Source organism: Colossoma macropomum, unplaced genomic scaffold (assembly GCF_904425465.1).
Source record: "Colossoma macropomum unplaced genomic scaffold, Colossoma_macropomum, whole genome shotgun sequence".
In the NCBI taxonomy this organism is placed as follows: domain Eukaryota; kingdom Metazoa; phylum Chordata; class Actinopteri; order Characiformes; family Serrasalmidae; genus Colossoma; species Colossoma macropomum.
Window position 1 is genome coordinate 39,051,647 of NW_023494789.1, and position 15,341 is coordinate 39,066,987.

At 39.3% G+C, this 15,341-nt stretch overlaps 1 protein-coding gene across 1 annotated transcript; it reads left to right on the forward strand.

Moving 5' to 3' along the window:
- The first annotated feature begins 7,873 nt into the window (after nt 1-7,873).
- tnni1b (troponin I type 1b (skeletal, slow)) lies at nt 7,874-14,720 on the forward strand. The gene is made up of 9 exons (XM_036569608.1): nt 7,874-7,949; nt 9,097-9,124; nt 9,395-9,401; nt 10,470-10,511; nt 10,702-10,833; nt 12,326-12,415; nt 13,046-13,222; nt 13,306-13,414; nt 14,608-14,720. The coding sequence occupies exons 2-8, from the start codon at nt 9,117-9,119 to the stop codon at nt 13,408-13,410; spliced, it is 561 nt and encodes a 186-aa protein (XP_036425501.1). The 5' UTR covers nt 7,874-7,949; nt 9,097-9,116; the 3' UTR covers nt 13,411-13,414; nt 14,608-14,720.
- The last annotated feature ends 621 nt before the right edge of the window (nt 14,721-15,341 follow it).

The following is a 15,341-nucleotide window of genomic DNA, read 5'->3' on the forward strand; positions in this document are numbered from 1 at the left end:
GAATATATGTAAGGCACTGTTAGCTGGAGTTCAAAACCAATCAAAAACAGCAGTGTTGAAATATTTATTCTATTCTATGTTGAGAAAGCAAGTGCATTTCTCTGCATTTAAAACGATTAAGCATTTATAAACTATGATTTTGCACTAAAGCTACAGAGTAACCCATTCATTTTGGAGCGCCCTCTAGTGCCTGACAAACCCAGGAGGCATTACTGAGTGTCAGTTCTCCTCACTAGAAATTCTCTGATAACACCAAACCTTCGTGGTAATTCCAAAGAGATGATTATGGGAGTAGTATAAAAATACGGTAAGTCTTCACAGGTCATCTGTTGTGCTGAAACAGAAGTATAAATCACATATTTGCTGCTGGGGTAAGATTTTTGCCAAGAAGAAAAAATACTGGGCTGGGCCTTTAGCAAACTGACAAGGTTTGAGGCAAATGTGTGATTTAGTTTCAGGAATGCAAGGTATGATTTAGCTGGTTTCGGCACGCAATTAGTGCAACACTATCTGGCTGGGTATAAGCTTTATTAGCCACATTAACCAGTTAAACTGAAGAGGCAAATTTCACACACCAAACATGTCCTGGCTAGTTCAACACATTTGAGGGAAGTGGAAAATTTTATATTCCTTTATGCTTGAAGGTGCTGCATGGGCCAAAACGCATAAGTAACAGATGCAGCTTTGCCAGAGTACATAACAGGTGGGGTGTGTTTTCTCGAACCGTCTTTAGCTGCTAACATCAGAGCGAGGCTCTACTGGCACAGCAAGTGGGGAGGATTCCGGCATCTGAGTCATATTCCATTACCCGCTCAAATCCCAAGCAAGATTAATGCCAATGCCACCCTGAGTGCAGCAGCCAAGAGTGCTGTGACATGAACTGATAATCACCCAGATAATCCTTGATTCATGATGGAGGAAACAATACCCAGAAACCTGTACAAACGCATACGCACGTCAACATGCAGCTGCACAGGACTGGTAATAGCAGGTGGAGTGTGCAGCATTGTGGACAATGATAAAGGTAAATTTACAAACTAATAAACATGCAAGGTCCCTGAGTTTGATGGCTACATGCACATTTCAGCAGCATAGAGGGTAACATAAGCTCATCAATAGACACAGACATCGATAAGTCTTTAAAAGAAGACACGAGTGGCAGCACCAGCTGGCACAATGCTCTATGTTTAGCCACACCAGTGTGTGGGGTATATTACATTCCTGTCATCAAGGCAGAAAGATTAGAGCTGTCTGCAGTTAATATATTAATCAGAGGCAGGGCCGCACAGGGGGCACTGAGATGGAGTGCATCTCTAATAGCATGAGCACTACCACTGACTCTTTGGGCATCTCTGTAGGCAATCACTGACTTCCAGAACCACCCATTCTTGAGGACTCACCAGCCGGGCCACGTTTCTGCTAAAGCCGTTAAGAACGCTGTGTAAACCAACAGCTTTCTAAGAAGTTTTATAAACATCACAAATGTTTGTGAAGCAAACAACAAATATGAAAGGACACTCCTGAGTCATGAGCATATCAAAAACAACAGGACATGGAACAGTTGTTTTCAATGTCGGCATATCGAGAACCAGTTCTGCTAAGCATTATATAAACCATCTCTAGTCTTGGATTAAGATCTGAAAGTCAACAAATTCATATTACTTACCATACCATTCACTTACCATATCTCAAGATGTGAAGGTAGCAGGCAACCGATGATACACATCATCAAAATAGCATTAAAAATGAAAGTTAGTCAGACAGGCAGGGTTCTGCTCCAGAGGTTCAATATATACATTTCTCGAGGCTTCTGCAGGCCTGCGACCCGTGCTAATGTTATTCCTCGTAATAAACAGTAACACATTCAATTCTGTGTTCTTTATTATTCACTACCATTCTTGCAAGATTTTATTTGGCAAGTTTTCATCGACATCAGGCAGGTAACGAAAAGGAACAAGGAAGAAGGTCTGCAGTGTCTGGGATTCTTTAACCATGGAAGTGAAACTGCCGTTTTGCAATATGAATAAATGCAAGTTACAGTGAAAATCTTATGCTGTCACAGTTGCCTCAAAAGAAAAACATTCTATTTCTTTAATATAATGACAGTTAAAAAAAATGTTAGGACACCACTGGGGTTACCCTAAAGTTAGGACAGTATTTAGGAAATTTTGTCCAGTTAGTAGGATTCAGTAACACTCGGGTTAGGATATGAGATTCTGTAATAGCTGCTGTTATCACAGTAACAGATAAGATTTCCGAGTTTGGATGTTTCTGTTTCTGCCCCTGCAGTTGTGGTGTTCTATGCTGGGGGATGTTTCTAAAGCCCAGAACACATCAACCCAGCCTCCTCCAAAAAACACCTATAGTTGGCGTGCTGTACTTTTGTGTGATTGTTAGAGACCCTAGAACCTAGAGCTGGGCGATATGGCCAAAAACGTTATCACGATAAACAAAATTCATATCGTTCGATATCGATACATATCGCGATAAATGTCAAATCATGATTTCTTTCACGTTTGAAGGCTGATTTTGCTCCTGGGTGGTTAATTGTGGTTTTAAACTATCACTTATGGTCCGATCATGACAAACACTCGGCAAACAGTGGAACATTTCACTAATCTGTCTTGGAAGAGTGGGAGAAAGTTTCTGAGCTGTTTTTATCAGCTTGAAAAGCACAGCTGCAATTTTTGTAATAGTCATAATTTAAGAAAGAAAACAGATTATTTTTAGCTGTCTGGTGACGAGCGCTCGGCTACCCCGCTACAAATGCTAAACAAGCGGCCAACAACAGTGCTAAACTCTTTAGTTTCTCAACAACGTCAACTCGGTTCCGTAGGTCACTGCGGTCACTCCTACCACATCCATGTCAGAGCATATCACAGTATTCAGACACCAGCTAGACGGCTGGGTTTCTCTATGCTATCGTAGTAGTTTAAGGGGTGAACCGCAGTATATCTGACGTTCTCTGTGTAAAAGCATTATCTGCAGTGTGAATCTCTCACACCAGACAGAGTCCTCCTTTTAGGCATGTTTAAACTGAAAGCGGTGATATTCGTTTGATCTACCGTATCATCAATTCACCGTGTTTTGCCGGAGCGCTGCTTCAAGATAGCCAGCAGCTAAAAACAGCTAGCCTGGAAAGATAGCGCTCTCCTGCTCTCCAATGCCTCACAGCTTCCTCAGTTTACTTTCGTTTAAATCAGGGCTGTAACGAACATTAACCCACTTCTTTCTTTCACTTTCGTTGCTCGAGAATGCACTAATACTAAAATATGACAGTTTGGCGCTGTAGACGTGGTTTAACACCGCTAAAGTTGTTAGGATGTTAGTAAAGAGGTGAGTTCACTGTAGGTCAGTACAGTTACACCACTGACCTCGTCACTCACACTCAGACAGGGACTGTATAACTCCGCGTTTCAGCCGTTGCTAAAGTATATTTGGCGACCCTTTTTTTACTCGTGGCCCCCTCCCTCTCTAATCAAGTCGAAAAATTCGGAAGTGCGCCCTCTCCTGGCGACAGCAGAGTAGCGTCGCTTTCCTTGCAGTAGAAAACGCCACCAGGGCTTTCGCTAAAACGTGGAAGTGTGAGAATGGTGTATTATATCGAACATTTATCGAACCTGTCTTATCGCTCTATCGAGGAAAAGTTATATCGCGATACTTATCGTTATCGTTTTATCGCCCAGCCCTACTAGAACCCAAACTGTAGACTCTAGAGCCCCAAGTTTGCTGGCAAGGATGTTTGATTTGACTTGCTAGAAAGTTGGCTTAACTCACTACTGAGAGAACAAAACATTTTCATTTAACTTTAAGAATGTTTTCCCTATTCAGCCTGCTCTAGAATGTCCTCTTGCATTCATACAGCTCTAGAATGTTGTCCTTCATTCACACTGAACTGGAACGCTGTGCCTCATTCACACTTTTCTAGAACTTGTCCCTCATTCACACTACACTAGAACATCGTCCCTTGTTTACATTGCACTAGAACATTGTCCCTTGTTTACACTGCACTAGAGCATTGTCCCTTGTTTACACTGCACTAGAGCATTGTTCCTTGTTTACACTGCACTAGAATGTTCACATTGCACTAGAATGCTGTCCCTTATTCGCACTGTTCTAGAATGTTGTCCTTTATTCACACTGTACTAGAACGTTCTCCCTCATTCACACTGTTCTAGAAAATATCCCTTATTCACACTGTTCTGGAACCTTGTTCTAGAATGTTGTCCCTTATTCGCACTGCACTAGAATGTTGTCCCTGATTCACATTGTCCAGAATGTTGTCCTTCTTTCACACTGTTTTACAATGCTGTCCCTTATTCACACTGCTCTAGAATGTTGTCCCTCATTCACACTGTTCTAGAAAATATCCCTTTTTCACACTCTTCTGGAACCTTGTCCCTTATTTACATTGATCTAGAACTTTGTACCTTAATCACACTGTTCTAGAATGTTGTCCCTCATTCACACTGCTCTAGGATCTTGTCCTTCCTTCACACTGCACTAGAATGTTGTCCCTGATTCACATTGTCCAGAATGTTGTCCTTCCTTCACACTGTTTTATAATGCTTTCCCTTATTCACACTGCTCTAGAATGTTGTCCCTTATTAACACTGCACTAGAATGTTGTCCCTCAGTTACACTGTTCTAGAATGTTCCCCTCATATTCCTATTCACATTGTGTAATATTGTTCCCCTCCATTCTCATTGGTTTGTTGAGATTATCTGTTCTTATTCTGGAACAGTATAAAGCCAACTGACATGATTAGAATCATGGTGTTTGTTGGGGAATGTAGGGTCAGTGTGCCATGACCTCAACATGTGACCACTTTTGATTAGTGAGTGGCAGCAAACTCTGAATAAACAATAACAATCTGCTCAATATCTAAGTGAACGAATTTTGAGCCTCGCTCAGACAGAAAACTCCTGGCTGGGAGAGGAACATGGGCACCCACTGAGAGATCTGGAGAGATCTCTTCTGGATCTAGTGATCACATCCTTTCTCTCTCCATCACTCTATATATCAGGTACCACTCTTCACACATTAGTTCTTGCTTTGTTTAGCCTCACCTAAATAGGTTGCCTTGATTCTGTTAATAAAACCAACTGTGTTTTCTTAAACTACTTAATCATTTCCATTTTCTAAACAGCAGTCCACAGTGTAAAGCTCAATGGCTGAACAGTAAAAGTATTGCTAAGATTTTGTTGTATTCACGCTTCTTTATTAACAGAGATACAGGTTGATGCTGGATCAGAACCAGAAAGCTGCCCAACTGAATGGCTGGTACAGACATTAAATTGGGAGCTATGTTAAACACACACACCTGAAACACTCCTGAGACATGGAAGATGTGGAGTTATAAATCACACTTCAGAACACAAGCTCTGATCTAGAATCAGCTTCCTGAATCATAAGAGTAAAATGGAGAACAGGATGTCAGATCAGCCTTACTTTGAGAAGATGGATAAATAAAGAACTGCTGCTGTAACTGCATCATTCCTTTTCTTCTTGGTGGTGAATTTAGTTTTCTGTAAATACTTTGGAGACCTCTCTGGTAGAAATGTGTAACGCTTTGTAAAGTAGGCTGTGTTTCCGCCCCTTTCCTGAGCGGATGAATCTGATGAAGCACTGAAGAGCTTTCAAAGAGAACTCAACGTGAAAACTTGGTGACGGACGTATCTTCCGAGGATGTAAAAGAATGATCTACTATTGTCATCATATCTTCATCAGTTTAACCCCTTAAAATCCCAGGCTTATTACATACTAAGGCTTATTACTCAGTAGCTACAGGGACTTCAATGCAAACTGGCTGAGCTATTCTTAGGTTATAGAAGTGTGTGATAAAACTTTGGGCCTGCCGATGAGCCCTGACCATTTATTGTTATTGTTAATTTCACATTTGAGACCTAAACATCGAGCATGACCTTCTTTTTGAGGCTGTGCGTGTGATGTTCACACTTAGAGACATCGTAATACGTACTCCTATGAAACGCCAATGAAATTTTTTAATGATTACTGGCTTTACAGGGTGACTCCCAGCAGCTTACATACATCAGACTTGAGTGTAATCTGAGACACTAATACAATTTTTGCACATCAACTACATTTCATTCAAGTGTGCACACTGAAATTACAGTCACGCTCTGTCACTGTGAAAACTGATTCTATGTACACTGTTAGATAATCTGTGTCTGGGGGTTGAAGCAAATCTAGCAGCCAAACGTAAATATTTGCCCACATTGGATGGCTGCTGTTAATTTGTCACCCTGGCTGTAACTGTTAATGTTCTTCAGTACTAACTGTTTGTCTCATGAATTAGAGTCCAAATTCCTATAGCGAGTTACGCCATAATCACTGATTAATATAGGCAGAAGAAAACTCTTTTTTAGTTGAGTAGCTCTTCTCTAAGACACCACTTGAATGTATCTTGACTGCACAGCTACAAAAGACCACTTATATCACATAAAATAAATATAGCTATAATAATTTAGCTGTTGTAACTCTTAAAAACAAAACAAAAAAAAACTTACGTTTTCTTCATTTTCTTTATCATTGACTCTAAGAAAACATGGAATTAGATATTCAAAAATGTGTTAACCAATCTCAGGAACAAAATCTGTTTTTTGTTTTTTTTTACAAGATTTCTTTGCTTAGAATTAGCAAATACACAAAATGTGGTTAACCCTGCTAATGGCATGAGGAAATAAAAACATTCTAATGATTTGCTAAAATGTACTTTTTAATGAATAATTTATGTTCAACTCATAACAGTTGTACTTTCAAAGTGACCAAGTCAGTCAATATCACACTTACAGTGAAAATAAAAAAATGAACAGCTTACTTCACTTCTTGCCATGATCTTTAGGAAAGTGGACGATGCAAATTCCTGCTGAACGTGTGACCAGTGGAATATTCGAGATATTTCATATGAGTGAAGCTGTTCAGGTAACAATGCTGAGTGGATTATTTCCCATTTAAAGAAACACCTCCCATTTCCAGCCTGACCCACACATGTACACATGGTACTTACAAACAAGAACCGATCATGGATATAACATAGGACACATGAAAATTGAGTTACATCATTCACAACTTAAACACATTATATAGTTAAGTGAGCATAAGCGTCCTGACTTTAGATATTCTGTGAATCCATGTATAAAGAGTTCTAGGGGCAGCACTGCTAATTCATGCAGATGACAGTTACAGATAGAAGATATCCAATAACGTATGGAGCCAATGACCTATGGGTAGGTTGTGAGGTGGTAGACAATGCTGCTGTTAAGCCAGCCAGCCATATTTTCCGGGATCCTTCCATAATGGGGAATTTACAGTTATCATTAAGTAAATGAAGTTCAGCGTCTATAGGGAAGTGTATCTTCTTGATTCTCAACTAGAATCAAGAATCTGCTCCCAAAAAGCATAAACTTTTGGGCAGTCCCACATAATGTGCATAGAGTAATGATTATACTTTAAGGTAAAGTGTAGTTGTAGCGGGTTGGACAGGGAGAAATTCTGTTTTCTAAGTTTCTAAGTGTTGTAGGTGGTTTTTATTAATGTTTTAGGTTAATTTATCTGAAACATGCACAGGGATAGTTGTAAGGAGCACTTTTTACACACAGATGTGGTTTCTAAATCACTGGGCATACCAATCATGGAATCACCCCAATATTTTTAACAAAATTCATATTTTTTTTCCCCCCACTCTGAAACAGTTTGTGCTAAATGAGGGCCGGTTAACAGATAGAGTGGTCCTGTAGGCTCTGGCCATCAGCCCCCAACGTCAATGAGAAAAAAAAAAGTTCACAACTGCTGGATAAGAGCTGCGTTTCTATTAATATCACCCAGTTACGAGCGAGGACAGAACAATAAGAGGATGGCTTAAAAGGAGACATTGTTCCAGAGCATCATCCTGTGGTGCATCACTCCCCTCACGCTGCATTCAGAGGTAAGACCAAACTTTAACAGATTCTTCAACACACTTCAAAAAGTTTTCTACTCATTAAGAACTCTGAAAATGATGCTGTGCTTTCCTGTATTATATGCCACTGCTGGATTCTTGGAGCTGTATTACGCTTTTATTTTGTCTCAGCATAGTGTGGGTAAGATTCAGTAATTAACTGTTATTGTTTCATAAATATTTTAAATTATACTTTTTTATTCTTATCTCAAACAAAATGCAATATTAAACACTGCCCTTGAAAAGCTACTCTTGAAAGTCTCAAATATCATGCTATTCATACACTGTTTACTGCGGCATATTTAATATATTATGCATAATTTCCAGCAGTGGACATTGCTGTAAACTGAATTCCAGTAAAAGTCACTGAAGGTCTAGGGCTCTTTAACAGGGCTGATGGAGGGCTATTTGTGGCCCGGGACTGGTGGAAATGGGCAGGAGAAAGCCGGATTGTTATCTGTCTGAAATTGTTGGCATGCCTTTATCCCCCTACACACTGTGTGTCTGCCAACACTTTCTTTTTAGGGGGTTAACTTGGGCAGCATTTGTGTGGGGGTATTTGCGTGGCTAGTGTCATCACATCAAAGTGACCCACAGATGCAAAGCAGACCAGCTTGATGCTGCGGTACTAGTTTTAGTGAGCATAAGACTTTACTGGAATATTAACTTGATATTAACGAGATCCCATTTATTAAAACTGGGTATCAAGCTGAGCGTAGACACTGAAAAAACTTCACAGTTCTTAACCACATGTAAGAGCCTTAACATACTGATTAGTTCAGAACATTTAAAGCCCTTCTACATTCAGTGTTAATGGCAGATCAAGCTAGATTGACTTTTCTGTTCAGTACACTGCAGTTTACACTGGAAAGTTTAAGTTTACCTATTTACAGAATAGCTAAAATCATTATTTTGCATATAAATTAGGCCTAAAAGACACTTGCACCTCGTTAAGTGTTTCTTATCAACATTTAAGTACATGGAATTGCCGTTAACTTGTTAGCGCTCATTGCCTCATTTCGAGAATGCTGGTGACTGAAACATGATCTCTCTCATAAGTCTGCATGTCTAAAGCAGTAAGCTCTCCCTGTGGACCTAGACTTCAGAAACAAAAGCCTTTATTTTTGTCCTCTAGGTTGAATCCACATTGTAAAGATGCCTGAGTGAGTAGATTTTGGTTCTCTTTTGTTTTCCATCTTCTCTTCCCCTGGTGGCCCTCTGGACAAATGAGATCTATTCTTAGAACAGCTGCCCATGTCTGATACGCATTGCTATGTGCTGTTTTAATGAGTAACTATAACACACTTTCTTATTGTAACAACAGACATTTTTTTAATTTTCAGCTTAATAAGTTTAAATGAGAACGAATGCTTTCTGAATACAGGTGCATTACAGTAGTCATAATGTAATAATTTTCCTTTTTTACTTTACAGGCAGGAGGTAAGTACTAACAGTCCATGAAGGTGCTGTATCAACCATATAAAATCACATTTCATGGACTTTTATGCATCATTTTATATGGGGATAAGAATTAAGTGAATCTTATCTTAGAAGAATACAAATTTGATTATTTGGATGCTCTTTTCTTCTCAAACAACAAATGCAAATCACAGTCAAGACAGAACGGTTCCAAAGTTGCATCATGCAGAACAGGCATTAATTAGACTTTTAAGTACTGAAAGGCTCTCACACTGCAAAAAAATGATATATTGGCAAGTGAAAAACATCCTAAATCTAGTCTATATATCTAATATTTCTCATTTTGGAATCGTAAGAATATCATAAAGGTTATTTAACTTCTAGATGTTATAAGATATTTAATCTACATAAATCAACTCATTCTATTGACAGAATGCTTTATATTGGCAGATACATTCTATCTGGCTATAGAATAAGACAATATCTCTAGATAAAATGATTTAAAAGAAAAAACTGTGTAGAAGTAGATCTAAGATTAGACAATTATATTTAAGATCATTTCACTTGCCAAGATATACAGTCTTTGTAAAAGTCTTGGCGCCTCTGATCAAACTGAGTTTTTGTTGATTTTCTAAATGAAAATAAGTGAACACATCCTCTACACAGAACTCACTTCTGCACATAATGCACAGATACTGTTTGATTGTTGGATTTTACATTGGAGAAAATCAAACAGAAAATGTTGCAAATGTTATGGCACGTTTTATATTTATGTTTTATTTCTTTCCAATATGGTAAAATCAAATAAACAGAAACTGTGCACCAAAAATGCAGAAAGATGCCATATTTAAGTGTGTTTTCTACAGAGGACCTTTTGCATACAACTGTAATATTTTGCAGTGCAGCGAGAAAAATATGTCATTAAGGTGTTTAATTTTAGGCAATTATATTTAAACATGGGAAAAATGTTATGGCACATCAGGTCCACCTTTTAAATCTGCATCTTAAACAAATACTCAACTTTGAATTGATATGTGAACTCTGGCATTTATGATACACATTCATGTGCATTTGTTTAACAATCACTAGAAAAAGTCCAAGATTTCAGCCTCCCGCAAGCTGATGCTAAAGGTATGTAGACACAGCAGTCTTTAACACTTCATCACACAGACATCACAAAGACGCTGACCATTAGAAAAATGGCAAATGAAAGAGATTCATTAACACTCACCAAAAATCCCTCAACATGCAAAAGAACAGCATCTAGATGAAGCGTCTTGTGTGTGTGTGTGTGTGTGTGTGTATGCGTGTGTGGGAGCAGAGCCTGATGGTTGCTAAAGCTAAAGAGGAGCTGGAGCAGGAGCTGATAGATAAGGAGGAGGAGAAGCAGAGGTATCTGGATGAGAAAGTCCCTGCCCTACAGACCAGCGGCATGTCCTTCGCGGAGCTCCAGGTACGGTCATTCTTGATGTGTATGCATGCACAAGGCATCAGACTAGGAGCTCTAGGCATGCATGTTAAAGATGAGTTGAACCAATTTTCTGAATAATTAAAGGGTTACCACATAAACAAAGTAATTCAGGGTGGTTTGGTAAGAAATGCCCCGTTCTAGAGAAACTTACCAAGTCAAAGTTGTTCACAGTGGTGGTGATAGGAACCAGACGTCTGAACTGCCTAATGTCTCTAAAAGCTCCCTCACAGAAAGTTATTACATGAAATGGTTACGATTACACTGCCTGATGTCTGAGACACTGAGTGTGTTTACATGCACTTAATAAACCGATAACAGCAGAAGATTAGATTTTGTCAGTAATCCGATCAATGTCTACATGAGTCAAATTTTGAGCCACTTTACCTTAAACTTTGAACATACGTCATCTAGAAGATTTAAATCCTTCATTTCGTCAAGCATGTAGTTGGTTTTAGCATCGCCCCAAAATGTTTTGCTGCCATTTTGCAGCATCTCTGCTCGCTTATTTCCAGAACTGCAGTCTGTTCTGTGCGCAGATGGAGAAATCTGAAAGAAGTCAGAGTAAGAGTTTACATGCACTGAGAAATCAGATAACTGAGCTAAAATCCAGCTCTCTTTATCAGATTTCTAGACCTTACTCCAATCTTAGAAATCTGATTATGGTCAGATTATTGAGTGCATGTAAATGCACTCACTGAAACCAACTATATGCTTGACAAAATAAAGGATTTAAATATTCTTCATCTTTTACATGATGTATATTCATATTTTCAGGTAAAGAGACGCAATGTTTAAAAAAAAACTGCGCCATGAAGTTTGAGTTTTACATTACATTTACATCATGCCATCTTCTGTGAGTTTATTGGCTCGTTGCAAAGCAGAAATATAATTACTGTCCAACTCATGAAGACCAGTTTTCCCATTATCTGTTTACTTAAGTGCATGTAAACGCATTCATTGGATTACTAACAAAATCAGATTTTCTGAGGTTATCGGATTATTAAGTGCATGTAAACACACTCACTGTTTTACAAAAGTTTTAAGAGAAGACTTTATCTATTAATTCATGGTAGAGAGATACATGCAGAGCATTATAAGGCAAACTTTTTACCACCATTTTACTATCATCAATATTACATATAAAAACTCAGAAGACACTTATAGGTTCACTGGTCACTGTGGATTGTAAATAAAATGGCTATATTACTGTTGCTGACATCATGACTTCTGGTTCCCATTACCGCCACTACAAAGAAAATCTGAGCTAGTAAGTTTCTCTACAATATACCACTTCATATCAAACTGCTCAGAATGACTATTTGCATCTAAATGATTTGATGTAGAAACTTTGAAACATCAGTGGAATTCTCCTTTTAATTGTGTTTCATTCCTGCTCACACTTAACCTTTAATCCACTGAACTGATGAAGTAAAACAATGAGATGAATGGTCACTCTCCTTCTCATCTTTCACAGGAACTATGTCAAGAGCTTCATGCCAAGATAGACGTGGTGGATGAAGAGCGCTACGACATTGAAGCCAAAGTGTTGCATAACACCAGAGAGGTCAAAACCGTTCCAACCTGATTTAGCTCACCGACTGACTGAACAATATCATAAACAACCACTTTCTCCTTCTTCTAACTCTCAATAGCCACGTTTACATGCAGCCTGATAATCTGTTAATAATCCGACTAATAGCTCAATCGGAATAGAATACGTCCATGTAAACACCTCAATCGGAATAGTCTAATCCGATTGAGGCCATTCGGAATACAATTTCTATCCGATTAAACGAGGTGGGTAAACTTCTAAATAATCCGTTAAATAGAAGAATAATAGCCATGTAAACGCCTGAATCCGATTACATTCCAATCGGAACGTGTAAGTATGTTCTGCGCATGTGCGTCGCGTCACGGCGAAAGTTTACACCGCTCAACATGGCGGAGCAGAAACTGGTCTGGACTTCACGTGATGTTCGCTGTCATGGTAACGTTTACTCTAAGCGCTACTCCACGCATGCGCGTCATTTTGCATCGGATTACTTGTAGTGAGCATGTAAACGAAGATTTTCCATCAGATTGTTGAATAGAGTGCATATAAACACCTCAGTCTAAATCTGTAATCGGATTGTATTCAATCGGATTGGCAAAAATCGTTGCATGTAAACATAGCCAGTGTTTCTCCTCTATGTAGATAAAAGACCTAAACATCAAAGTTCTGGACCTGAGGGGGAAATTCAAGCGGCCTAACCTGAGGAGGGTGAGGGTCTCAGCAGACGCCATCCTGCGCTCACTCTTGGGCTCTAAACACAAAGTGTCTCTGGACCTTAGAGCGAACCTCAAATCAGTCAAGAAAGAGGACACAGAGAAGGTCAGTGGTTTAAAAGCTGAAAAGGACAGTCACAAAAGCGTTTTTCTGTGTGCCCATTCTAAGCTCTGTTTTGTGATCTGCAGGAAAAGACAGTGGAAGTAAGTGACTGGAGGAAGAACGTGGAGGCCATGTCTGGAATGGAGGGCCGCAAGAAGATGTTTGATGCCGCCAAGGGGCCGACGCAGTGAACGAGTGAGCGCTACATGAACTCAGCAGTTTTAATACACACAACAAAACAGTGTGGGGTGGCCGGTAGCTTAATGTTGGTGAGCCAGTAACCAGAATGTCATGGGTTCAAATCCCTGGACTGACTGGGTATACCTTAGTGTGCCCTTGGGCAAGGCACTGAACCCCCCAGTGCTCCAGGGGGTGCTGCTCTGCTCCTACACTGGACATAGTTAGGCAGCAACATGATCACATAACACTGTGCAAACGCAGGCCTAAGGCTCACATCAACTGATATCTCTAATTAAACTTCATATGAGTGAATCCAAAAGAGCAGCACTAAAGTCAAACCTACAGAAAATGACCATATTGTGGTGAATAATGTTAGCGTGTTAGCATTTCTGGTGAATAATGTCTTCCCTAAAGCTACGATTTCTAGACAAGAAGCTACTTAACAAGAAGCCTTATTTACCTTATTTAAATAAACGCCACGACAGCTCACTGGTGCAGACTCATTGGTCCCACCTATAGAACCTCAGTACATCAACAACCACATGATTTTTGATATCCACAGTTTAGAAGCAGCTTGATTTCTAGTCTTGTGGGGACAGATGTGATCTCATAATGAAAACATCTGGGAACAAATTTGAGAAATTTGGGGCAAAATGTGGGTTGGAACATAGACTGAATGTGAAATTACTAAACCAATCCGATGCTTCATGAAGGCAGAGCTTGAAGTGATGGTGATGGTGCACTGGCGTTGTCTGCCAGACAACATGCCTGTTGTTAGCCTACTGATGTAACGTACGTTATCACGGCTGAAAAAGTCTGCCCTAATAAAACTTCAATTAAGCACGTAGGCCTGTGTCTACATTCCTGCAGAGACTAGTTTTTTCACACCTACTGCAGATAATTTCTTCAGAAGGCCTTAATAAGCTGGATCAGACACAATGGAAGGGGGGGCCGCATGTTAGATGCAGGTTAGAACTAATGTCCGCCGGAGAGAAGATTAATACAATGCACATAAATAACATTAGATTAGATCGTATGTGTGCAGCAGCTATGCTTCACTGGAACGCAGCCAAGAATCGCATGCTACTCATTATAAATATCCACACGGTTGCCTACAGGTGAATGAATACATACAGCGAGGAAAAACAGAGTCTAAACAACTGTGATGTATGTAGTCTAATGTAAACAACTCAACTTTCTTTCAACAGGTCATGGAGCTGAGACTGAGGAGGTTGAGATGCTGAGATGCTGATCTGCCTTTTGAAGCCATGCATTACTAACTACACATTATTTATGTTTATAAATGTAGTATTCTTACTGTATATGTATTGCCAGCATCTATAAATTAGTCTCAAATCATTTGTAATTACTCTGCGTGGCTTGTTTTACATTGCTGTGCCTGGCACACTAGCCTGTCCAGTATATCCTTAGATGATTACATTTTCTGAGGCTTTACAAAAGAGCATAGAAATGTAAGGAAGATAATTCAAATGGACATGAATGTTCCCCATTCACTCAGACTTGATCAAGAAACTGCTCTGATTTGTCAGTCCAGACTTACAATGTTTTATTGTGACTTCCTCAATAAAATATTTTCTATAAAGCATCACTCAATAGGAGCTTTTTTTCCCCACTTCTGAAAATGACTTAGTGTTAAACGTACACTGTGATTTTAGAAGAAAAAAGTCCTGCCCCAGTCAGCTGATCTAAGTTGAAAACATGATTGAGGATGATGCTGCCCTCCAAAAAATCTTAAGTAATAGAGAAAAGCCCATTTGCACTTTTATTGTGAAATATTTTTTTTTAATAAAAAGTGTTTAAAAATACTGTGAATCTCATCTCCGTTACTGCGAGGTTTGAGCCAATATGACTATTCTAATCTGTAAAATCTGTGTGAATATGGAAGGACAGTGCTGAGCACATGAAACCCTAATAAACCCAC

What these genes read in the sequence shown, in the direction of transcription:
- tnni1b (XM_036569608.1), top strand. An exon ending in CCCGCAAGCTGATGCTAAAG is followed by an intron (nt 10,512 to 10,701) that starts GTATGTAGACAC and finishes GTGTGGGAGCAG; the next exon opens with AGCCTGATGGTTGCTAAAGC. An exon ending in TGTTGCATAACACCAGAGAG is followed by an intron (nt 12,416 to 13,045) that starts GTCAAAACCGTT and finishes TCCTCTATGTAG; the next exon opens with ATAAAAGACCTAAACATCAA.